At 33.5% G+C, this 26974-nt stretch overlaps 1 protein-coding gene across 1 annotated transcript; it reads left to right on the top strand.

Moving 5' to 3' along the window:
• The first annotated feature begins 1683 nt into the window (after positions 1–1683).
• LOC128986469 (ammonium transporter Rh type A-like) lies at positions 1684–26689 on the top strand. The gene is made up of 10 exons (XM_054406856.1): positions 1684–1751; positions 7971–8136; positions 12402–12591; positions 13392–13542; positions 14667–14808; positions 16729–16892; positions 21725–21862; positions 24076–24209; positions 25458–25636; positions 26416–26689. The coding sequence occupies exons 2-10, from the start codon at positions 7977–7979 to the stop codon at positions 26568–26570; spliced, it is 1413 nt and encodes a 470-aa protein (XP_054262831.1). The 5' UTR covers positions 1684–1751; positions 7971–7976; the 3' UTR covers positions 26571–26689.
• Positions 26690–26974: the final 285 nt, after the last annotated feature.

The raw sequence follows: 26974 nt of genomic DNA, 5'->3' as shown, positions 1-26974 counted from the left end.
ATTGAAAATGTTTCTAATGAACGATGATAGTTTTGTTATCCAAAGCTGAATTGTTTTGTTGGAAATATCTTTGCCAAATAAATACCCAAATTGAATTCTAACGAGTCCTTAAACGAATACTTCCGAAAATGTCTCTGCAAGCTAAAGGAACAATCTTAGTTATGGCAGTTAATTTTGTTTTATTGAAACAGTATGATTTAAAAAAAATTGGTAAATAAATAGTTCATGATTAGGATTTAGAAGAAAAATTCGAAATAGACACTTCCCTCAGAATCCTCTGAGAGTTAAGGAATAGTCGAGGACGACTGAACATCAAAAAGAATAAGCAAAGACTTACTTCTAGCTTGTAAGTGTTATTACTGTCTCTCTTATCTTAAATGAATAAATGGCTAAATTAAGAAGAACCTCCCTTTTGAGGAAGTCTCTTTTCTCTGTTCAGTCTCAAGAGATCCTTCTAAAGAAGCGTATTATATCAAAGGAGTATCTAAAAGTTATGATTAATCCTACGTATTATACTAATACATAACTTTACTTCACTTCTATTTGTTGTTGAAGAACTAAAGGCAATATATTTAAAGGTTTATTTCTGTCTAGCCATACTATAATAGAGCCTGGATAAAAGTTGATTTGTTGTAGATAGTTTGCAGTTTAGTCTAGACTAATAATCATAGCGGGGAAGGGAAAACACTGTAAACTGAGAGATAAACATTTAGTCAACGTTTGCACGATCGGCAAAGTAGGTGTTACCACATTTTACAATAAGAAATCAGGTTTAGTTCTAGTAACGAAACTAAAAGCTACTACTAACTTATCAGCGAATTTACCCACTAGTGGAAGAAGTTATTGCCGTAGGTGTCATGGAAATACCTAGAGACAACTGAAACAAGTTTGCGAACGAGCATGATTGGACTATAGGTCTTACCATGACTAATGTAAATGCTTATTCGCTTTATTGGAAATTCGGTATAACAAATGTTTGTATCTTTTGTATCTGATTATGCGGCTATATGTTTCTCCTACATCCTCTCACACGGTAGTCTGAATTGCTAACCAATGGACATACATATTCAAACACCATAGTAATAATCTCATAATAATCTCACTAAGGGGTTTTTTCTTCTTTTTTTTTGTCTTAGGATGCTAGCCACGAGCCCGGGATTGTTTTTCACAATACTTCAAGCTAGACATAGCGGTTGCAGCATTATCACTTAGATTAAATCCATTGGTGATTTGGCGGGGTTTTAACCCGGGACCTCAGGCACCGAAGACCCGCGCTCTACCACTAGACCAGCTCGCTCCCCCACGCTAATCCTCCCTAATCTCACTAAGGAGTAGGTAAGGACCTAATTCATTCCTTTACTAGAAATAACTGTGTTGCACTCATTAGATACCGTCTCGGACTTAAGTGCGAGAAAAACCGAGTCGATCCTTGCCAAATCCAGAAAAAAAACTTTTAGGTTTTGGATCACTTCTCCTGAAAAGCCTTTTCATATTTCAACTAATAAATTCCACTCGTATTAAAAACTTATAAAAAATTTCCAAGAAACAACTCTTGCAGAGTCGTGAAGTTGTACTTGAGTTCCAGACAAAGGAACTAACCAAAGAAGCTGTGACAAGGAGCTGGGCCGGATAAACAATTAATTAGAATAGATGTGACCAATTAAGTCGCCAGAGTGTTCCATCTCGGCTGGCACACTCCGTTGTCAGTTGTCATCGTTCAAGTGTCAAGAGAATTACATCGCTTCCTCCAGGTAATGAGATCCTTTTGTTGAGGTGTGCTTTAATTAATTGCCGTTAATTAGTTTAGTCCTCTTCTGTTTTACTTTAGGCTGAAGGAATGTTACAGAGATTTGTTTTGTGAGTGACTTGGGATCTTAAAGGTTTCAGGTGAAGTGTGTATGTTTATTTTTTACTTAAGTTTATCAGAGGGTATTAACAAATATATGGTTAGCGTTGTAAGTTGTTGGAAACTTTAATCTTGTGTAGTATATTGACGTTTTAGAAAAATACCTTGTAGACAAAAAAATAATTATACATATTTAAATATGAATGAATTGTTGTCTGGTGAAAAGTCAATATACATATTTATTTACCTTAGAAATGGTCAAAATAAATTTACATAGACTTTAAAGTTAAATATGTTTTCAGTTATTGTTACATTTATTTGAATTCATCACTGTAAGAAAGGAAAATCCGTTTGGTCCTATTTGCATGACTAAAGAAACCCATTCTAATCGATTCGATTTTTAACAATCATTGTTTTAGCATTTAATATAGCTTATTTTAACTTATTTTTCGCACATTCTTTTGAACTGTTACTTTTTATGCCACCTATTTTCACAAATACTGTACCGATTTAACTATACCTTTGAATTTATGTACAGGTTTTTGGTACTTTTTTTACCATGAAACAAGTTCAACTTTACTGAATAAATTGTACTTAACTGCAAACCCGTTTTTATATTTCCTCCTAAAATAATTATAATAATATCGTGTTTGGAAATTTTCTCCAAACTTTTATTTATGTTCATATAACATGGCAAATCTTGTAAAAAAACAAACATTCAAATTCAAATTTTTTTTAGTACACCGGCATTATGAGTCATGGGCGGCGATAGGGTAGGTACAATTGTGCCCATGTTGGTGAGTGCGCGTGCGTTCGAGAAGGGTTGCCTAATCCACCAGGTACCTGCTAGAAAAAATTATATAATAAGTCACAAAAATATGTAATACCAAATACTAGTTTTGTATAAAAATGTACTAAATATTAATGTATGATAGCAAAATTTTTTATATTGGAACTATGGGTCTTCAAATAGGGAATTTTGGGGGAACATAATATTGTTTTAAACGATATATTTAAAATTTATGCTTAAAGTCATTACAGTAAAGGGTAAGAATTTAAATTTTAACACTTATAATTAATTCCTTTAAAGAATCAATGTTTTATTCCGGTAGACACGTATGCATATGGACACGCCAAAAAGTGGATTACATGCTTCAAAAACACAAGTCTGAAATAAATACGGTGCATAAAAAATTTAGGCATTAACAAAGAAACAAAGGCCATTTAGATTGCCCAGCGAGGATTACGGTATAACTTAAAGAAAGAACGCACAATACTGTATAGTATAGTGAAAATATGACGAGATTAAAATTTCTTTGGTTCAACATCCAAAAATTGTCCCAGCCCATAAAAAGGGTGCACACTGCACAGTCAGCCACTGAAGAATTTAATTTTTGAAGGCTTTGATGGTTATTAAGAGCACTTCCTTGGAGAGTTTATTTAGACATTTAAGTCCCAGGACCTCATAATAAGATTTAGTTTGTTCTAGTCCAACATAAGGGATGTAGATTTCCCCTTTATTCCTAGTATTAAAATGTGGACATCACCCTTAAGAGGGTAGGATTTTAACTTCAAAGTAGTCAACAACACGTTATATATAAATAAATCAACAGTAAAAATCTTGAAATCTACAAAAAATGGTCCTTAAGAGTAAAGAGTAATAAATACTACTACTCAAAAATATACGGGTAGCTTTTTATTCATACACTTTATGGACGATACACGCTTTCAAAATATAAGAGTTGTGACGCCTCTTAAATGAAAACAAGAGTCAAGGAATTCCTTTGGGTTCTTCGATAAGAGCCTCGTTAGTCTCTTTAGAATTCATTTCAAGCGTTAATTGCCTCTCACTTCATTCAATAAAGGGTACTTAAAATTTAAAACCACAGTTGCTGCTGGTAAAGTTATGCCATAGGTTCTGCAGAATCTTACCAAATAACACATGCAATCTTATATATTAAAATATTCTCGCCGCAGCAAACCTGCAGACTAAGCGAATTTCCATTAGTCTGATAGGATTTACACTAAAATTCTTCCTTAAAAATATCACATTTATTCCCTATTTAAATATAATTAGTTTAACGAGTACTCAGTTTTGCTACAACAGTGAGGATAAAAGGGGGGGGGGGTTTGTAAAATGTTAATAGTTTAGTAAGAAATTAATGTATTTTCCAAATTCGATCAAAATATGTTCATAAACAAGCAAACTACAACAGTTGACTTATTATCCGTAAGAATAACATGGGAATTTAAATTTACAATTTTTTTAAATTTTTTCCGTTACTATTAGGCGCACAATAACGCTTTAATATACTACATTATTTGTTTTTTAAGCGCTACAAAATGGTTTGGAAAGAAATTGCGAAATTTTGTGTTTGTAGGGTCAAAAATGGGAAAAGCCTATTTTTACCCCACAAAACCCCCCATAAACCCCCGTTCCTATAATCCAATCATGCTGGTTCGCGAACTTTTCGAATAAATGTAGGTTTACACGTTTGTACCAAATGTCATTAAAATCGGATCATTTTTGCTCGAGTTATCATGCTAACGGACACATATATACAGGGTGTCCCACGAGAGGTGTCTCAAATTAATTACGGAAAAACGGCTTAACGTACAAGGATGAAATAAAATTATTTCCCGCTTAATCAACTCCAAGGAATAACGTAAAAATATTTTTTCCAATACAGGGTGTGCCAAAAACTGAGGTTCACTAGTTCGAATCTCGGAATTATCAAATAATATCATATGTCATGTTGTAAATAATTTTAAAAGTATTTATTAGACAAACATTTGGCGAAAACAGAAATTAATTTTCTTTTTTCCGTTTCAAAATGGTGGCAGTTTTTTTAAATCTATATTTTTCTAATACTCTGTGTTTCCTATACCAACGCATTTAGCCCTTCTGCGGTTGAATTTTCTTACTCGTTATGAAATTAGCTTTACTGTAATTTGAGACAAATAATAAAAATAAAAATAAAAATATTTTTTAAAATTTGCAAATGGTCATTGTTCAAAATTTTCATATAGCGACATATGTCAAGTGGCACATCATTTTATAGGTTTTTTTAATTCCTAACAACTTTGTGATTGACACTTACTTCGTATCTCTTTTAGTATTTTTTGTAAATAACAAAAAACCTTATTTTCCTATTAATGCATGTTATTTGGGTTTGACGTGGTTTAACACTAAATGAAATGGGGCTTGAATGTAAACCGTCGGTTTCGACGGGTTTCACCTAGTAGAATATTAACTGGAAAACCGGTTTTAATTCAACAACTTGTTTTCTTTTCGATATGTTCAAATACTTTAATAATAAAAAAAATTATGTATGATACCTGAGGGCTGTATGTGTTATTGTAGAGCGGCTTTAATTATAAATACAAACATAATATTCATTATTTGGAATAATATACCTAAACCTTCCAAAACCATCAGCTTGCTCCATTTTCTGACATTTTGAAACGATTTCCATACAATATCTCAAATAAAAATGTCATAGGATTGTGGGAAATTGAAATTGGGTATATTTGTAAAAAATAATTTTAAGAGAAAGAGTTTAAACTGCAAATACTAAATATTTTTTACCGTTACTATGGATACTACCTATTGGATATTGTTTGTGTTTTGTTTAAAAACATGATCTGAGAAATAATAATATTATTATTATGTTTCTAATAAACATACGGTTACCGAGCATAAGATTGACTTAGCTAAGATCAATTTAGAATTGATATATTCAAACTTGTATAGCCTATGGCACTCATTTTAAATAGACAACTGACATGTTAAAAATTTGAATAACTTAATTGTTTTCGACGGATATTTGTGGGAATAAATCCAAGTCATAGAAATATATAAGAGTTTGAATACTAGTATTACATTCATGTAGACAGTGGTTTATTATAATAGTGACGACATTGCCATCTAAATTAGCGTTCATATGCTTGCCAAAATCTCTAATTTCCATTTAGCAATAGTTTTTCTTGGTTTAAATTATTTGTTTGAGTAAAAAAATGTGTAAAACGAGATGATTTCTCAATACCAAAATCGTACCAACATGACAAGCAATTTAAAAACAAATTTCAAGATGCAATTTTCATTCTGAATATGTAAAAAGAACCTTTGCATTATAACTACCCAGCCAATAACCTAATGGAATCAGCAATTCGAATGTATATTAAGTAGCTTCACCAGGAAGAGATTTTAAAAGTTTCAGTTGCACAGAAGACTCATACATACATATCACCTGATCAGGAAAATGTTTTGCTCGAATGGAATCTAAATAAGTTGATTTGGGCGACCGGAATTAGATATTTTGTTTTGTTATTTTCATCTATTGATCAGCATCAATAAATACCTCCGCCATAGATAACCCGACTAAGCGAATTTCAATTTGTTTGATTGGATTTTTACAATAATATTTCCCTAAACAAGTTATACTCGTATTTAACTCCTATTAAAAAAAATATTCGATTTAACAAGTACTTAGGGTTTGTTGCTTTATGAAAGAGTACAATTATTGTTTGTTTTTATTATTTATTATATAACAGTTATACAAGTTTTACTTCATCAATAAACGTTGTTTTAACTCATTTCTTTAATGAAAAACCACGAAACGTGTTCGCTCCGCTCAACTGGCTTTCAATGTTCTGAGGGCAATCCTAATAGCTTCTTCCATAGGGAAGTTCGCTAAAGGCTTTTATTAGGATGACAATCACTCTGTATTAAATGTGAAATTTTGACACACGTTTCAGTAACTAACAGAGTTCAGTGTTGGTGGCGAAGTAAGAATGGTAATAATGAAATCATATACAGTATCTTTTTTGGTTTGTCAAAATGTTCTAGTTAATCTACTTCTTGCAGGGTGGATCATATCACTTTTATTACGTCGTAGTGGAGTTTAAAGAACCACGTTACTTCTCGTTTTAGGATACCTCGAATTCTGATTACTGCCGTTATCAAATCGAATATATATTATTTTTTTAGAAGACATAGGCCTAGGCTCAATCGGGTTGATAGAGCATTTGCAAAAAAGTGTAATAAAATATTTAAAAACGAGGTTAGAATAGATCAAGGGATTTTCTAAACTTAAAGCTTAAACAAAAAATTGAATGCAATACTAATTTATTGAACTTTAACCACAATTTTTTGATCTGATTTATTTTTCATGTTTAATTCATCACAACCTAATCCTGTTTTCTCTTGACGGTAGTCACAAGCATGGAACTGTTTTTCACAATACTTCAGGCTAGACCTAGGGATTGCGGCATTATCATTTATTTTTATTTAATTTTTTCTAAGAAGGTGTTGTGGGTTAAAAAGCGATAGTTATTTTATTATTTTATCTAAATTCATAGTATATTTCGATTAGATTAGCTTAACTGTGCCTAGAATTGCAAAAATCCACATAAAACTACAATGACTGGAGATGGTTTGCGTTTTAACCATGTTGACTCAATTGGTATTTTCATGTCGAAACATTTCTATCACTACAGCTTATGAAACAGGGCAGATGTTGAAAGTCAAACTGTAATTAATAACTATATTGTTTGCCTACTGTAAAGCCAATATATATAGTTTGAAATTTTAACTTAGAGGAGAAGTAAATAAATTTAGAACGATTTCGGACGATAATTGTTATTATTAAGAGGTTTGTGTTTTAGATAGTTTGATTCTTTTGTCAATATGAACAACAGTTACATTAAACCTTCGAGATTTACAGTTTAAAACAAGTACAACAGTACTGTTAAAACAAAAATACAACTTTTTAATTAAAAATTAAACAAATAAATGTCTAACAGTAAGTAGCAACAGTAGTAAATGTACTTTTCGTATGATCTGATAAAGTTTAAATTTAGTTTAAATGATTTTTTAGGGAATCGACCGATTTTATTTATTTGTTCCTTGTTGATATCATCTTGCAAAATATATCCTTTAAACTGATTAGACTTCCAAAAGATATCGGACGGATTTCTCTACATCCAATAGAATTACAAATTATCTTAAAAAATATATTTTTTGAATATTGAAATATGTTTCTTGGTATTCCAGCTTACAAACATATAATTAATTGTAAATGAATGTTTACTGAATAGTTAGTCAATATTGTTTGTATGACAGGTTGAAATGGCGGGTGTGGGTAAACGTACAGTGCTGGCGCTGCTGAGTTTCCAAGCCGTGCTGATCGTGCTGGCGTGTGTGCTGCTCCGCTACGATAAGTCTGCAGCTGCTGATGCCACCTTTTCCAACAATGAGGAGGCTAAGGACACGTTCAGGAAGTATTCCAGTAAGTATACAAGCAGTACGCAAGTTTTCTGATTGTGCTGATGAAAATACTGTTCCGCTACGAGGTTATGACAGTGGTTATAAAATGTTAGATAACGTTGAAAAAGTAAAAAGCGTTGAAAAAAAAACAAATAACTAATGAGAGGTCGTGAATATGAGGGAGCCACTTTCCCTAACAACTGTCAGGCTTATGTTCAGGAAGTATTCCAGTAAGTATAACACCAGTTAGTATGCGACGCTTAGGTACTACGCTTGCCCACAACACAATTTCGTCGGCCTATATAAATTATTGGTGTTTACTCGTAATTATTGTGTATATGGTAATCAATCAATAAATTCTTCAAGACAGCGACGCATGTAGGTGAATGATGAGTATGGATGGAGTTAAGGTCGATTCACACATATCAGTTCAGTCACAGTTCCGTTACAGTCCAGTTACAGTTCAGTCTCAGATATCCGCAATTTCTCAGTCAACTGTCCGTCAGTTGGTTTCAGTCAGTCTTCCGTCTTTAATGTTTACATTAATTTACAGTCAAAAATTGTAAATTATAAACCTATATTCTATCATATTTTCATTGTCCATCTTGTTGATTGTTACAAACAGTACTCTAAATATAAAGTCAACCATTTAAATAAAATAACGATATTTTCAAACCTCAAACAGGTCCGTCAGGCATCCGAACAATCCAAAAATATCGGTGGAAAGAAATCTGAAATTGACTGACGGTTGCCGGCAGAGCGACTGACGAGACTGCAACCGATGAGTGTAGATAGCGCTATAGAAAATCCATTAAAGAATATTGTTGTTAACTGTGACGTGCCTGAAGTGACTGGACTGTGACGTTCCGGAACTGATGTGTGTGAATCGACCTTTAGACTGTACAATAGAGTACAACAAATCAGTGCTGCTTTGTTATTGATTAAGACCAAGTATTCCTTTGTGCTATTAATTAAAGAAACCATTGTAAATTAGGTCCAACAAGAGAGAATGTTGTTTAATCGGTGATAAAAATCTTTCGTTTTGTTGTTGTTAGCATTGTCTTTTGTTATGGTTTAATTTGTCAATGTCTGTAACTAATGAACAAGACTTTCACACATTGATATTCAAAATGAGAAACAAGCTCCAAGTTTCAATATTAAACTTTGTCGGGCTACGCTCCAAGTTACTTCTAAGAACATATTCTTAGAAGTTAATACGAACTTATGTGCAACTGAATGTGAACCCATTCAATAGTTTCGGTGAATCACATTTGGTCTTACATCTTCGAACTAAAGCAATGTTTCAAAGTCAAAGTCCTGAATCGCCTTTACAAATAACTGTGTGATTGCATTAAATGCGTCGTATACTGTGAGGACTATTTCCAAGTAGAATTTACAGTAAATATTCGTGTTTGTAACAATAAAAATATACCCACAGAAAACAGTTTGACAACGGAAAGAAATTCCAGCTAATAAAAATATGGTTGAATGTTTGTTGTTGAATTCGTAAATATTTACCTCCAATGATATCCTCGTGAGTTTACCGTTTGTAGGGGAGATATTTAATCCGGTGAGTTGGCAATACTTGTTTCGCAATATTGTGGAGCCTAGGGAGGTTAACATCGACGACAACCAATCAGCTGTTCCCCTGAGATTCCCGCCACATTTGGTGATTAACAGCTGATGAACCAGTGTCGAAAACATATCGGCAGCAAACTATGCTTCCTTTGGTGCTCTATGTACATATTTTTAATCGTTGATAATAGTTTTTGAACTTTTAGACAAATTAATATTTTTCTCTTTGTCTTTTCTACGTTTGTTTCTGTGTTCTTTTCATCTGTTTGTTTCGGGCGAACGAGAATTTTGGAATAAAATGAGCTAAAAAAAAAAAAAAAAAAAAAAACTAAGTAATCTAGGTACCTAGGATTATATTTGTTATAGACACAGGGCCGGACTCAGGACTACAGGGGCCCCGGGCAAATTTTCCAATGGGGCCCTAGGATTTCAGTTCGGGGGGGGGGTCCTCCAGTGAGATTGGGGGGGGGTCCCCCCGGGAAAATATCTAAATTTAGGCTTCAAATAGAGCAATTTAAGGCCAAATAAGCAATAAGTTCTATATAAAAAATTGTTCCTAAAATAAAACTATTTTTACATATTTTAATTTTATACACAAAAATAAAAATGTATTGCATTGTAGTACCAGTGACGGCATATTTGGTATGGTAGCATGGTAGGCTACCATAATATATTTGGATTAGAAGTATTAATATATTTTTGTTTATTACGTATTTAAATTATCGATTATCGCCGACGATTTGTATGGTTTTTCAATATTACTACAATATAGGTGTGATTATTTTATTTTCATAATGTTTTTGGTACCTATAGCATTCTCGTTTTTATAATATGTTAAAGTCCTAGCATGAAAATCACCATTGAGGACTTTCAAGGTTGAGTTTTTTATTGACGAGCAAAATCTTGCAATGTCTAATAAACACTCACAAGCTAACTATTTATATGAGAAACTGAAAGATGTTTAAATGGATCCAATATCAATTAATACAACACAAACATAGCATTGAATCAACGTAAGACAATTTCAACCAACTTGACGTGACCTCTAGTCTCAAAGGACAAACTATGGGAGTAAAGTGATTTAAATTGTTTTGGATAGGCGATAAGGCATTTTATGTGTGTGTATGCGCGTGCGTGAGACAGAGAGGACTAGACAGGATCCCTTATCAGCTCATTATCATTTACTGTTGCAGCTGCTTCTGCTTATTCGCTTATTTTGAATTTGACTCCAAAGACTAAATTGGAGATCAAAATTTTGACGCATAACTTAATTAATTACTATTTTACAAAACCTTTAAATTGGACGGATAATATACTTCTACCCCTTAAAATCCTGATTGGTATATACTTGGAGGTAAAAGAAAAGAAAAACATTTAATAAAACATAAAGGGAGCAATATTTATATTTTTTAAAGTATTTGAACACCAGTGAATCTCCATTTAAAACAACACAATTTTACAAGTTACGTTCTACGTTGGGACAAGAGTTTTCATATTTATTGTATTTTTGCCCCAAGCGCGGGACCCCCTTCAACTCATTCGCCGCGGCCGTACGTTCGGGCGAGCGGCTTCATTGAAACTGAAACTTGTCCGTCACAGCCTAGCACATATGCTTGTGTAAACCAGGCCTAAGCGTGGGGCCAGTGCAACTCTGAGAAAAAGTCCCTTAGGGTCAAGAATTTCATTCCTAGTAATGCCTTAAAATGCACCTAACAATAGCCTTGAACATAGGATAGCGAAAATGAAAATAAAGCTGTTACAAAAGAAGCCCATTTGGTAAGTGTCTGATCAATTTTCGAAGTTAATGATAAAAACTACTGTACAAAGGGGGCCCCTGTCGGGGCCCCCCTTGGCTCGGGGGCCCCGGGCGTTCGCCCCCTTCGCCCATAGGTAAGTCCGGCCCTGTATAGACAACCTTTCCTTATATCGGATTTCTGTTTTTATATCGGCTCATGGATCCACCACAAGCAGGATTCAATCTTTTTAGTTAGTGCGTTAAGACGTATGTATTTATTGGTTTACATTGAAATAGAGAAAACATACAATATTTACATGCATTGGTTACAGTTACTTAGTTTTAAAATCGAAGAAGTTATTTGTTTTATTCAACCAAACAGTAAATTAGATCAAACAACACATAGTTTAACTATCCTGATTGGAGGAATTGAGTTTAATTATTAATAAGGGTATAGTTATTTTGTGGTTTTACAAAAACTTTAAACTATACAACTTTTTTATTCATATACAACTTTGTATTCGTTCTTACCCTTCTGTTAACCATAGACAATTAAAAGTATTTATTATGTAGAAATAAATTACAAAATATGTAATACACTTTTACTTTGGTATTTACTCTAGTCTACAATGCGCTGGGAAACGTATTTGACAAATTTTACATAAAGACATAAATTAAACCTCCTTTAAATTATTTTCTGATGACTCTAAACTAACTTATAGATTTGTTATCGCCATTTGAATTTTACGAAAGTACTTTTTGCACATAAAAGGTAAAAACAGTGGTCACAATGCCAATCTTCTTCGACCTTTTGTCAACATCGTTTGACAGTGTCAATAGTGCATTGAGAAATAGCATCTAGATCCTTTATTGACCCACTCATCAATCATGGATGTTGCCATTTTTCACATACTTAAATATTTGAATAGAGACAATAGCGATTGAGGCTTATCAGGTGACTAAAGTAGCACGATCAGTGTTTCAGGATGTCCACGTGATGGTCTTCATTGGTTTCGGGTTCCTGATGACGTTCCTCCGCAAGTACGGATTCAGTTCTGTAGGATTCAACTTTCTGCTGTCTGCCGTCATCGTGCAATGGTCGCTCTTCACCGACGGGGTCTTCGAGCTGGGGCGGGATCGCTCAACAATCCCTGTAACACTGAAGAGGTAATGTGGATCAAGTTCACTTCTTTAATCTAACCCTTATTATCACTACAGTTGTGATTATTAAATTGTTCATGGTTTCATGCATAATTTTTGCAAACCTCAAATGGAAAAAATAGATAAAAGAGTACATTGTCAGTTTCAATCACACGAGGCTTCTCCTGATTAGCTTGCATTTAAAAGGTGTGTCTTGAGTAAGGTAAGTTGCAAGTAATTGCCTACTTAATAATGGTTTCTAGACTCAACTTAGAGAGTGAGCTTTGGTAGGTCTTGAACTTTTTCCAAATGACCGTAGAGTATCAAACTTAAAAGATTAGTGTGCTTGTAACAAGTAATTTAACTGGGCTAAATAAGCTATGATGTACGAACAAGCTATTCACATTGGTAAACAAATTTAAAAAAGTTCCTTTAAGCATTTTACATATCAAACCTTTCCAGAGTTTTCATCATAGGCGATTCATTCACTACATTTTCGTATTCTTTGTCTTTTCTGGAAAACATAAACAGAAAACAGAATCCATTATGTATTTTTTAATATTAGGTAACGATAGTATTCAGTTTTTACTAATGGGGCCAATTGTCTCAAATAAACTTAATTTTACCTTTTTTCACATTTATATACTTCCATTACCACTAAATCTCCCACTACCACATTTCTCCCTTTGCCAACTCCCTTCCACCAAATCTGTGAGAAAATGCTATTATTACAGTTCCAATTTCTAGAGACCTGTCTAAAAAATCTCGAGTTTATCTCAATAAGACTTTTCCCTCCAAAAATCACAGATTCCCCTCCCATGTTGTAGCTTGCTCCGTGCTGACGTCACTGCAGCATCTTGCCTCATTTCCATGGGCGCTGTTCTGGGCAAGACGACGCCCTTACAGCTGATCATCATGGGAATACTGCAATGCATACTATCCTCCGTGAACGAATACTTCGCACATCACAAACTGCAGGTAATATAACTAATATTATCATTTGTGCTATGCCAGTGGCATTTTGTATGAATCGGTTTCAAATACATTATATCGAAAACGAAAATTACCCATCAGATGTTTGTGGATATGGTGGGATCGAACCATAGACCGTCTCTGTTGCACAAAAACCTGACACTACGAGGAGTTGAGATGAAGAAAAGTTGAGGCATTTTATTATTTTTATGACAACATTTAAAGAAAATTAACTTATGGTACAGATTTTTTGTTTTTAAAGTAATTACTCATTAGAAAAAAAGATAATATTCTACATAAGTAAAACCGAATTCTCTAGTCCTTTGTATAATATGGAAACATCAATTTTGGTACTACTAAAACATAACTTCAGTTGCATAAAATAATCAAGCCCTTTGATCATCCACCGTAGCTAACTTTGTACGTTATTCAGAGTTAGTACGGGGAAATAGTTCGCCCTAATTAAGTCCTCTACTTTGACTCAGTTCTACACTCTGACCACTTTTAGAATACCTTAAAGGTCTTCGCCGAGTTAAAGCTTTGCTGTGTGTTTTAATTGGAGAAAATTAGATAGTTTTGTAATCAACATAAAACCTAATAACATATTAATTTAGGTCAAATTTAATGACTGAACAAAATTAAACACATAACATAACATGCATAGATGTTTTGACTATATTTGGATGTTTGTTAATTGTGGAAATAAAATAACTGTGCCATGAATTGAAAAACATGTACGAGAACGAATAGATTCGAAATTAATGTTGAATAAAATAAAATTACTTCCACTTTCTCTGCTTATAGCTAAAGTTCGTAGAATCAATGTTATATTGGTTTTATAGATATTCCTCCTGTTTTTTTCTTCAAGGATTTTTGCTTTTGGTTTTGTCTACCATGCGGACCTTTTTGTTACGTGATTTTCGAGTAGCAACTTGGTTCGTGTAATACTTGTGTTATGTTTTAGGTACTTTATCGCCTGAAGACAAGTTTAGATTCCAGATCCTGAAACGTCCTGAGGATTTTATTTTTTATTGCGATGGAAAATATCTCCAAACACTCCTTCTAATAGATATTGACATTTAGTATTTTAATTTAAATTGATAGTAAAAGTTTGACATTGAATGTTCTAGGTGACAGATGTTGGAGACTCGATTTTCGTCCATGCGTTTGGAGCCTACTTCGGCCTAGCGGTCAGCCTGGTCTTGGGGAAACCTAAACACCATTCCTCCTTTGAGGGATCATCATACAACTCAGACATGTTCGCCATGATCGGTAAATGCTATAGTTTTGGATTCTTGCTGTTATAATAAAGGCTTCGTACTTTTGCAAGAGATTGAATCTAGATATTTATACATGCAACTCTAGGAAAATCAAGTTGGGACGGACCCTAGATTATTTAGAGTGTTTGTCAAAGAAAACAGAAGGTTCTGTAATCATTCACATTAGTGAAAGATAGACCTAATTTAAAGCAAAATGGACTAACTTGGACTCAAAAGCTAGTTTTGCTTTTGTTCCGTGAACAACGTTCCAACTATTAATATGCTTTTGGTTCAGTGTTGGTCAATATGGTGACCGATAAAAATTTAAAAAATACATATTGATATGTAGTGCTTTTGTAATTGCTAACATAGAGTGAATATTCAAATATATGCACCTAACTATGACTAATACGAGTGACTAAAAATTGTCATAATAATTTGTATAATATAGCCGAAAACCGTATGAACACGTGATGTACAAAATGTCACCACAAAACATACGGTATGCATAACACACATCCAGCTTTCTTCGAAAGTATTTTTTAAATATATTTAAAGTAGTCGAATAAATGAATAAGTTAACAATGAAGTCTTACTGAATATTGTTTATCGCATCACCAACACCACAAAGTGTTGACGATGGTGGATAGTGTATAAATAGTAGGCTATATTATTAAAAACAGTTGATTGTGAGTAAAACAAATAACATTAAGAGCAAATTTTAATTAAAAGGACTTTAAATATGCGAAATTAACAGTTATATACTAATGTATACGGAAGAAACTAATAATAAGCTATTAAGCCGAATACGCTATGACATGTAAGTATGTAAACTTAACATACTTGACCAGATAAAGAGTTTCCAAGTACATAATACACATACATTACGAATTTAACAGGATTATGCTAACAACCTATTTAATACGTCCAAAAGCGCCAAGGGGTATTGAGAGATAAAATCACAATCCGCCTGACACTGTTATTTTATACATCTCTTGTTAAAAATTAAAAGAGGTAACAATGTATTCGTATTTTTAACCGTCGCTGTTCGAGTGGGTAAACATTGGTAAGACAACAGTTGGTGAAAAATTGCACCCAATTCAGCAAAGCTTTATTTTGCTTCTGAAAATTGTAGCATCAATTGATTGGGATGTTTCCAAATGGAGTTGTTCAAACAATGTAAAAGCCTAATTCATTTACGGGAGAATTTTGGTGGTTTTGTTTCATTGTTTACAATTACTCTGTGAAAGTAGTAGAACAACAGCTGTGCAGATGATTGCTAACGTTATCGAGCTGTCGAAGTGATTAGACAAAGTAGCTACTACCATAGATAAAACACACCCTTAGTAGATTTCTCATCCTAAGGTTCAGATGAAGACAATACTGATTGTTAGTTTTGTCCGGTGTATTGTAGAGGTAGCTTTTTATTTACAGTTTGTTTCTGGGTTTTCAGCCATTTGAAGCCTCGTTAACCAAATAAAATTACCTTAATCATAAACTAGAGAAAGTGGCTAGAATTTTATGCTTGTTTTGCATTATTGGAGACAGTAATTAGGTAATTTTTCCTTAAGGGTGAAAATATTTACGAATGTTGAAGTTTCCTGGTTATTTGTATTCAGAAAGGCATTCCTTAGCTTCAAGCCTGTTTTCGTTCTCCTGCTAGATTATTTTTGACTTAGGGATTAATAAACAGTGCCATTGCTCATAGCTTGTAGGTTATACTTATAACGTTGTAGGTTACACAGGCAAGATTCTGATCTTATCATTAGCTTATGCAAGTTTTCGTATTAAGAAGTATACTAAATCCTTACTTTGTGCTCGGTACAGTATGTGGCAGTGTAGTATCCGGTTATGTATTGCCAATCCTCCTCTTATGTCAGTTCCCGTACTCCCATCATTATAAATATTCAGTTAGATTCTGACTTTATTCCAGGTTCCGTATTCCTGTGGGTTTGCTGGCCCAGCTTCAACAGCGCGGGTCTGGACGGAGCTGCTCAACAACGTGCTGTCATCAACACCTACCTCTCATTGGCCGCATCATGTGTCGTGGCGTACGCTCTTTCGGCGCTCACCAGCCGCAAGCACAAGTTCAACATGGCAAGTACAAGATGAAAAGTATTTTTATCTTAAAAAAAAGTCCCTTTTGAACTTTGTATTTGTTTGTTGCTCAAATGGGCTTCAACTCCTGCGGTATTGCATTAAGGAAACTGATTTGATGTAATTCGAAGCCTGAGGAAGTTTCCTCTGGAATGAAACTGCAGAAGCCTATATATAGACTAATAAAGATCACTTTAATAGTAGAAGGTATTTATACCATTGTTTATTACATATATTTCCTAACAAGAATTTAGTTTCGGGTCAAGATAAAACTCAAACTTAGGCCTAATTTCACTTCAAAGTTGTTGAATGCTTTTTCTTTTACAATGTAATGTTTTGGGTTTCTTGCCTATCAAGAAAAGCACTTCCTTGCAGCATTGGTGGAAGACTCGTATGTTAGTAGACGTTAAAAGATGTCCTTTGCACGTCTACTGTCTTGGGCACTTGAAAAGCTGTAATTTGTCTTGTAACTAGCTTCCACATCTCCATTCATAATCCTTATCCCTTGACTTGGTCAACTGCCAGGCTTTTAATCCCTCTTTTTAACAGAAACATCAATTATATACTATCCAACTATAGAAAAGCTAAAAAGGGGTGTCAATCTGACATGAGAGTTCAACATATTCATTATGCACCTGAGGAACAGACAAAAAGAGAATACTTAGGAGTTCAACACGCCCAACATATTGTGAACTTCATCAAAATGAGCACGTGGCATTGCTTTAGAAGAATACATAAACGTACCCAGTTCCAAGCCCTGGTACTATGCCTCTTACCACAAGTAAATTTCCTTAAGGAAAATTACGGGTGAGGTTCATAATGTCCAAATTTCACAAACTCCAACGTCTAAAATATTAAATAAACAGTGCGTTTCATAACCTCCAAACTTCATAAACTCCAAAACTATAACTTTCAAATAAGCACAGTTTCACAATGTCCAAATTTCACAAACTCCAACTTTTAAATATCAAATAAACAGAGCAGTTCATAACCTCCAAGTTTCATAAGCTCCAACGGTACAGTCTCTGCCGTAAGTCAATCGAATTGGCCGGATACCGAGGCGTACGGGCCGAATGAACCTCTCTGTTTTACACAAACATACATTCACTCAACCTGCTCTGCTACACTTATTTGTTAACATACAAATTTCAAATTGATATATTATTTTTCTGGAAAAACCAGTGCTCATTACTATGTAGCTAGTTTTTACCTTAACATAATTTTTATAATTTATTTAGGCAAATTAAAACAGATGATTGTTTTTTAACACCATAAAAAACATGAAAAATGTAGTAAGTGAGGAAATTTTTTATTTTTTGGTCAGGAAAAAAATTTCTGCGGCAAAGTTTTAGATCAAAGTATGAATTTTATTTTTTATTTGAAGCTTTTTTTGATACGGAGCCTGCTTGTATCATTTTTAAGCGATTAAAAATAGGCATAAAATCGCTTGGCGCGGCATTGGCGCTAGGAGTTTGGCCGGCTCAGCATCAGTTTACAGGATATAGAAACTGAGTTTCTAGCATTTAATTATCATTATATTACATCAAATATGTCATTACATTACGAAGAATGGTAACTTAATTTACAGGCGTATGTTTGTGCATTTTAATGCTTACCGGTAGTCTATAGTTAACAAAATTCTTTGATACAAATGCTTCCCCGATTGTAATTTCGGAAATTGTCTTCGTGAAATATGAAAAGGCATAGTTTCCTATTTGGATGTGGAGATAATTTAAGTTCTTGGTAAAACCCACTGAATTAGCGACCTGGCCCAGTTATTATTTCTACTTTTATACTCCTTTCGTAAAGGTAAACTAAATTAGTGTAAATGCATCCCTTTGACTAAACTTTACCCTAGATTTGGTTCTGGTCATAATAATATAAACAAAAATAGAAACTACTCTTATTCTAAGTTTATGTGGTGGAATTCCTGCTAAAAGTTCGATTGACTTTACATTCTATCGAAATAGGCCTATTTAAAAGTTGAGACCATGGTTGAGACCACATTACAATACCTATTTATTTGCTTCTTCATCCTCTTTAGCCATTTAGTTGTTAGATAGTATTACATGTTATATTCAATGGATTTTATTTTAAAACATTTAACGAGTTTATATTCATCTATATTTGAAAAAGCTAATCAACGGCTCTAGTCTAACATTTTTGCCACTGCAGTGCATGGTTAGGGTTTGATTACCCATTTGTCGAAACTAATCACGAAATTACGTTTCTCCAGCATTGACAAGCATATAAAGAAAAGGAAACTACCTCAAAATATTACTGTTATAGGTTTTCCCTGTACTTTATTCATACTATGCATGCTAGTCTATATGATTTTAACCCCTTTTCCTTTGAGAAACAGAATGTACCTAGTTAAAACCTTCTCCAAACAAAATTAATAAATCCCGCTCACTGGAACTTGTCATAGTAATTGCTTTAGTGAAAAAATATATTATCTCTACGAACTTTTTTAGTTTAATTCTCAGGTTAGTTCCAGAGTAGCCGTTGAGGTCATTCCACTTTAAACAAAATATTGATTAAACACTAAAGTAAGCGTCAAATGTTTACAGAAACGTTTAGAATATATCATCTCATTATAATGTTTTTGAAATAAAAACAAAGCAGGAGTTTTCCATTTGATATTGAATCCATAATTAATTAGTGAAATTAGTGATTTGTGTTGAAATTTTATTTGGCGTTTTCTGGTATCTTGGTTTTGTTGTTAAAGTTAGTGATGGTAAAAGGCCTAATTAAGTTCGCAGTTTACATGCCGATTTTGCATTTTTTTTTTTAAAGTCAGTAAAAGATAAATTAATTTTTATTTTGTCCTTAGGTAATTAAACATTAGTCCATACGGCACGCGTACGATTGTAGTTTCTTTCTACACGTTGCAAAATGCTAAATTGCCCTACATGTTTAAGCAATCTACAGAAACATTGTTTGTAAACAATTAAAAAATACAGGCTATTTTATGCATTAAACTATTGGCTACAACTTAGCCACAGGCAGAACCTCTCTGACCAAAACAAAAAATAGGCCTATATATTTTTTTGCAAAGTATGGTGTTTCCTCTTGACGATAGCTTCCCTCTTGACTGCAACGCCAGCAAGGCCGTGGTGCGAAATTTTTGCTGGACTGTACTTTTTCTTATCCAACCTAAACCCCTAATCAATTCGAGCTAAGTGCTGCATACATTTTAATTTATATTCACTGAAAAATTGAAATTCAGACTAGTTAAAGTTAAACTGTGTAATGAAATGTAAGTGATAATTTAAGGTAACATATTATAAATAATATTACAGAAACCCTTACAGTTAATAAAACACTATTCTACAAATTCTCTCCAGAAAGTAAATCTCATGAATAATTAACCACTACGGAAATCTATATATATAATACGCTAACAAAATCAAAATCAAAAAGTAAATCGGTCCCGGGCCTAGGTCTTACAATGCCACCTACGGTAATAGCTACTGTACTTTCTTATAGGGAAATTTGCTAAATAGAATCTAAAAACTATAAAAGGTACCTATCTAATAACTTGTTGAATTATTTACATTGAACACTATTTTTAAATAGAATATGCAATAATCGTTACAACAACAACAACTTCATACCTTAATATTTTATACGACAGTCAAAGACTCCACTGTTTGTGATTACGCATTTTTATTGGTAAATAAAAGGTATACAGTGCTTAGCTCTCCACTGAAAAGGCAAATCAAAATATAAATTATCACCTTGTCAAAACTTTAACATTATTGAACTAGCCACATTAAGTTGCAAAGAGAAACGAGACTGCTGTGAGTAAAAAAGTGTAAATACTCGAGTATGAGCTTTTATTGAAACGTGACCAGTATACCTACAATATGATGTATAAGTTAAATCCTACTTATAAAAATGTATTTTTGCGTTTATGTATGTTAGTCTCTACCTTTTTATGTAGTTTAAACTCATCCTTTTAGTGGGTAGAATGAATAAAGTACAAGGTTTTCGGCACTTTTCTAACAAAGGGCTATTTTTACACATGACAAAAAAAACAACTGATGTAATCGTTATGAAATTTTAACAGCTATTAGAAAATATACTTATAAAACATATTTATATGTTTTAAAATTTTTCTTCGGTAAAAAAATCTCTTACGATATTTGTAATGTAATAATTGGCTTTTTAATTGAGATACGGAACAGTTAAGAAACTCAGCTGAAAGCTTGAATAAAGGTATTAAAAATGTAAAAATGTAAATTTGATTTGCACATTATGTGCTAACACATATTTGAGTCACACAGCTGAATGTTCTTCAATCATAAAATGCACGTATAATCAGTAGTTGAGCGCTGGCGAACGGTGCCTGCTATCTGACTGTGGCAACCACTGTAGAGACTTCTGGCTCAGACTGTACCGTTGGAGGTTATGAAATTTGGACATTATGAACCGCACTGTTTATTTGGTATCTTAACGTTGGAGTTTGTGAATTTTGGACATTGTGAAACAGTGATTATTTGAATGTTATAGATTTGGAGCTTATGAAAATTGGAGGTTATGAACCGCTCTGGTTATTTAATATTTTAAGCGTTGGAGTTTGTGAAATTTGGAGTTTATGAAACGCTCCCAAAATTACCTGGGTGAAATGTCCTAGGGCGATTTTCCGTAAGAGAAATTCCGCAGACCAGATCATAAGTACCGGTAGCAGCATTCTTTTAATCAATTAACCAATTACTTATAAACTTAAACTAACACTCCCCCAATCAAGTTGTTAAGCTTATTTGTAACCTCTCATCTAAACATTTAAACTATATAATCAGCTAAGTTTAAATATTTTCCTTTTTTAGGTGCACATCCAAAATGCCACTCTAGCTGGAGGTGTCGCCATAGGCACTTCTGCCAACCTAATGGTGCAACCCTTCGGAGCTATGATGGTTGGCAGTATTGCCGGTGTATTATCTGTCATAGGCTTCCAGTACATTCAGGTTAGTAAGAAATAGGAACATTGTGGAGGTTAAATTTAAAGGGTATTTTGGAGTTAAAGTCAAACTTTGGTAAGCAAAAGTATTATTCTGTAGTAAAAACAAAAAAATACATTTTAAGGAGTGAGAAAATATCGATTCGAATTATTAAGAGCATAATTTTTTTACTTAAGCTTTTCTTTTAAGACATAATTAGTTTTTTAAGGTAAATTTGGTTTGGATAACATTTATTTACTGAAAATTTCAAGCATACGTGTTTTTATGACACGTTTCCCTCGTTGAAAACCAATAGATATAATTTTTTTTGTGAAAACACTAACAATACAAACTTATTACCGTGATAGTTTACTAAGAATTTGCAGTTTTTAAAAAATATAATTCATTATGACAAGTACCCTAACCTTCATTATTATTGTAATGTTAAGATACATCATACTTAAATGAAATTTGAATTGATGACCCAATATAATTCAAGTTGACTACACGTATATACGTATTATATACTGTAAAGATTTGTTTTACAGAACCAATATAGATTTGGAAAATGAATCGATACTCGTCTAGAAGAAACGGTTTTCAGTCCTAAAAGTAGTTATACCCGAGAATAGCATACTACATGTTATAGGGAGTCAAGTTACTTTTCATCACGCCATAAAGTCTGCGGATCATCCACTTTGGTTTATAAAGTTTGTTATCTCCGCCCTTAAGTAGCAATACACTTATACGAAGATTTATATAGCTTGGGCTACTCTTTCTTCCATACTTGGGCTCCATCACATTGTATTTAGGAAGTGAAAACTGCATTTCTCTACAATAAAAGAAGTTGTAGTTTTATAATTAAAGTAGAAATGCAGGTTCACTTACATCAAATTTATTTCCTCATCAATTTCTACTCAATAACTTTGGATGTTGCTTTACACTACAATTCTATAAGCAAATAAATTGTGTTTGAAGACGGTTTTCATTAGAAATGAAGGTGATTGTTATGATTTGCCATAATGATCTAGCTATTTAGTTTATTGACTTTAGGAAAGAAGATTTATAGGTATTCTTCAATTATCATAAATTAAATTTTGATCGTCTGAATAATTAATTGATATAAATAAATAATTTAAAACGTTACATAAAAAAGATTATAGGGGATAGAGCAATAAGAGTCATGAATAAGGAATTTGGATGGAAAGTAAAGTAAGTACCTATTTACAATCCTAAACAGTTTACTAAAAGGTACTATATCCAAATTAGAAAGAAGTGAGAAAAAAATATAGTATACATATGACGAAGAAAAATGTAATTTGGATTGGTGTCATTTGTAACGGAGATGACAGGTGAAAAATTACACCTCTGTTGTGTGTTGTGTATCTATTTCTGGAATCATTAGTAAATTATCTTGTTGTAAATATTACTATTTAACCTTTGTAAGTATGGATAACAGTATAAAAAATATCAAAAGTATTGGACAAACCGCTTTAGTTTTAATAATTGTTAGTGTATTTACGAAACTGTATTAAAAAGGTAATTGGTATGGTGTTCTATTGTAATGTTAGTGTTAAGTTGATATTCTAGATGGTTACAATTTCCCCACATAACTGTTAATTATAATCTAGACAAATTTTAGGGGGAATATAAATTTTTTATAAAAATTATAAAATCATATAAATGAAATTGCATTCTAAATAAGGCGAACTTCTTATTTACGCTTTATTGTATACCTTTATTGTGTAGGTAAGTGATAAAACAAGAATTCCATCTAGTAGATAGCCAAACATTGGCTTTGGATACCACAACATGAGTAAATGTGTTAGTATATTCCAATAACCTTCAGGTGTACGCCTGTCTGTTTCTCCATCACAAAAATTTACAAACATTGCCATGATATAATCTTTGTATCTGAGAATAATTTAGGCCAACTAATATTTCGATAACACCCCCTCCGAAATCGGACCTTTCATGGGCAGTCAGAGGTATGAAGTGGAGGAAGTCTGACTTAGGAGAACTCGCTCCAAATAATGACTTCACTTTCTTAATGTGAGACTTGATATTTTTAGACATCTTTTTATTTCGAACTGTTGGATATAGGTGCCCCATAAGAGATTAGGAGATCCATATCATACAGTCCCTTTAGGGCCATTTACTAATTTCATTTTTGTTTATGATCGTTAGGTATAGGTTGGACAAAACATTCGAATTGATTAGTTTCATTTATTTATTTACAGCCCAAACTACTAGAGAAACTAGGGGTCCATGACACATGTGGTGTACATAACTTGCACGGCATGCCGGGAGTGTTGGCAGCGGTGGTGGGAGCCTATATGGCATTCTTGGCATCAGTAGAGGATTATGGGTACAAGTAAGTATTATCACTCTACAGACTAACTAAAAGAAGACACCACCCACAGCAGTGACGTTTTGATTTTGGAGGATTGGGTGGTTCTAATTCTTCAGAATGCACTTTATAAATTAACGAACAAGTTTGAACTCGGTATTAAATCGAGGCTTTCAAAGTTTATGAACGTTTATGAATGATGGTGTAATCATGTATTTTGCTTTGATGTGGATATTGTTGACCTCTTGCGTTTTATCATAGACTAAGCAACAGTATGTTTTATCTATGGTTTTATGTATAAGGGACCGGCACAGTACAATAATTACAGAACTAATACAATTTAAGTGGCGGCAACCACATCATCCAAGCATTGGTGTCATGATCCACTTCACTATTAACTCCCCAAAAACTAAAAAAATATATTGATAACCTTATCAAATAATTATTTAACATATAACCTTCTGAGAAAGGCTATCACTCACTATAAATAATTGAATTCAAAATATTAATAGTTATTTTTTTATGAATGTAAAAGCAGAAAGAAACATATGTACCCTGTCAGGCAAATAATATAAAACAGAGAAGACTAAAGATAAATGACTGCAAGAGCAGCGGCAGTAGATATGAACTGAAGAGATGTAATACAAGTCTACATCATTTGTAACTCAGACAGGGGCCTGTCCCATGTGGCGTGGAAATTATAACCACACGTCATCCCTCATTCCTTACTCGTATCTGGAAATATTCTGATAAAAGTACAGATAAAACTTTGTTCAAAATGATCAATAGGCTTCAAAATCTTGTTAAGTAGCTTTTATAATCAAACTGTTACTCATTGCCTGGATGAATTTCCCTATAGGCTAGGTGACTACTATTCCTACCAGTCATAATGTATTCCTGTACATTTATCAAACAGAATAAAGTGATTTTTAATTTGATTTGACTATTTCGCAATTTAAAATTTCTTAGCTCAAGATGTAATTTCACAACTATTACTTTTTATTTGAGATTTTTAACACGTTCATTTAACATGCAAGTCCTTCGACGCATTTGAAATAAATATTATCCTGTAAGTGGAAGTTTCAATCTTTACTTCAACAAAACCTCCCCTTTTGGACAAGCTATTATGTTGAAAATTTCATATTTAATGTTCCGGAAGCCAACCCCAGTACTCCCTACTCCTACTTTGCACACCATTATAAAGTATATTCCTACTCTCTTAACTCTATTTTCTTCAACACTTTACTATACATGTCTCCCTGGTGTCTCCAGCCTGTACGTAGTCTTCCCCGCCCGTGTGCCACTGGACGGCGTGGAGGTCCAGCATGCTCAGCAAGCTGATGTAGACTTGATGCCCAACGTTGGCCGCAGTGCTACAGAACAAGCCGGCTATCAGCTGCTGGCCGTGGCTGTTAGTGTGGTAGTCGCTGTGGTGGGAGGTGCAGTCACTGGTTAGTCAATACATGTAAAAGGATGTCAAATAAACAAAAGATTATTTCACATAGTTGGGCTTCTGGAACTCTGTAACGGTGTCATTACTAACATGGCGTGATAACGTTACGGCCTCATTGCATGGACCGTGATCAGTAAAGAGCAATGAGTAGTTCTTCATTACATAACTGAAAATGGCTATGTTTTTAGGTTACTGCAATGATTGAAACGCCACACAACAATAGGTGTCGTGACACCCTTTTCCTTCAAAGACCACTGATAGGGTTTGAGGTGTAACCAAGAAGGCCTTCTTGTGAAATAACTAAATGAAAAACACAATTTCCTAGATAAATTACTGTTTGTCATTGTGAGGGGGGTTATTGTGCTATACAATTGGAATAGGTTTGAAGAATAAGTATATTAAAACTTTCGCACAATCATTAGGGGGTTCCTTTTTTACAGGGATGCATTGATATGAAACTAAGAATTTCGGCAGCTTCCTGTATAATAACTAACAACTAACATATACTAACTAATAACTCGAGCTATATGTTATTAATAAATAATAAATAACTAATAACTAATAAATGTCATTAACTATATGGTTAATTAAAGTATTTTGTACCTTTAGTGCTAGTACACGTTTACAACCTTCTCAAAAGACTTCAAATATATTTTATAAGATGTTTTCGGATACTAAAGATACTGTAACTTTCGAATGTACTGTAATGTTAGTTCTTTTTATAGCCTTGTACGATTTATTGATTGAGTGATGAATACACAATAATGTGTGTTTTAGGTACTATTTTGAAGACTCTAGTACCCAGAACTGGTAAAGTCAACGAGGAGTGTTTCTTCGACGACGCCGAACATTGGGAGTTGGAAGGGGAAGAAGAGGAAGAAGACAACAAAGTGCACGAGATACACGAACAGGTGGCTGACGAAAAGTGCTGATAAACAGTAATGTGAAGATCCAAGAAACTATAAAAGATATAGTGAAAATATATAAACAAAAATTAATGAGTTTGAAAATTAAGTGTCACAAATGGTTTAATGGAAAATAAACAGGTCATACCCAAAAGAAGGTTGAAGGTTGAGTACATGAATATTCCTGTTTTATTAGAGTATGGGTAATATCATAATGATTAACAACCACCTGATTCAATTTCAAGTACCAATTATATAAGAGTAAACTGGTCTCAGGCAGAGCACGGGGCGTCATTCCCCGAGGCTACAGGTTAAAATTCGGCCAATCACAAATGCTACAACCCCTGAGCCTAGCCTGAATCACTATATTCCTGGCTAGTTCCTAACGTCGTAGGATGTGAAGGTCATGGTAAAACCATAGTAAGTAGACT

Source organism: Macrosteles quadrilineatus, unplaced genomic scaffold (genome assembly GCF_028750875.1).
Source record: "Macrosteles quadrilineatus isolate MER2022 unplaced genomic scaffold, UCM_ALF_1.0 Scaffold_2__2_contigs__length_208266976, whole genome shotgun sequence".
Classification (NCBI taxonomy): Eukaryota; Metazoa; Arthropoda; class Insecta; order Hemiptera; family Cicadellidae; genus Macrosteles; species Macrosteles quadrilineatus.
This window is presented reverse-complemented; position numbering and strand designations above follow the sequence as displayed.

What these genes read in the sequence shown, in the direction of transcription:
- LOC128986469 (XM_054406856.1), top strand. Translation starts at nt 7,977, where the DNA reads ATGGCGGGTGTGGGTAAACGTACAGTGCTGGCGCTGCTGAGTTTCCAA. An exon ending in CACGTTCAGGAAGTATTCCA is followed by an intron (nt 8,137 to 12,401) that starts GTAAGTATACAA and finishes TAGCACGATCAG; the next exon opens with TGTTTCAGGATGTCCACGTG. An exon ending in AGACATGTTCGCCATGATCG is followed by an intron (nt 14,809 to 16,728) that starts GTAAATGCTATA and finishes ACTTTATTCCAG; the next exon opens with GTTCCGTATTCCTGTGGGTT.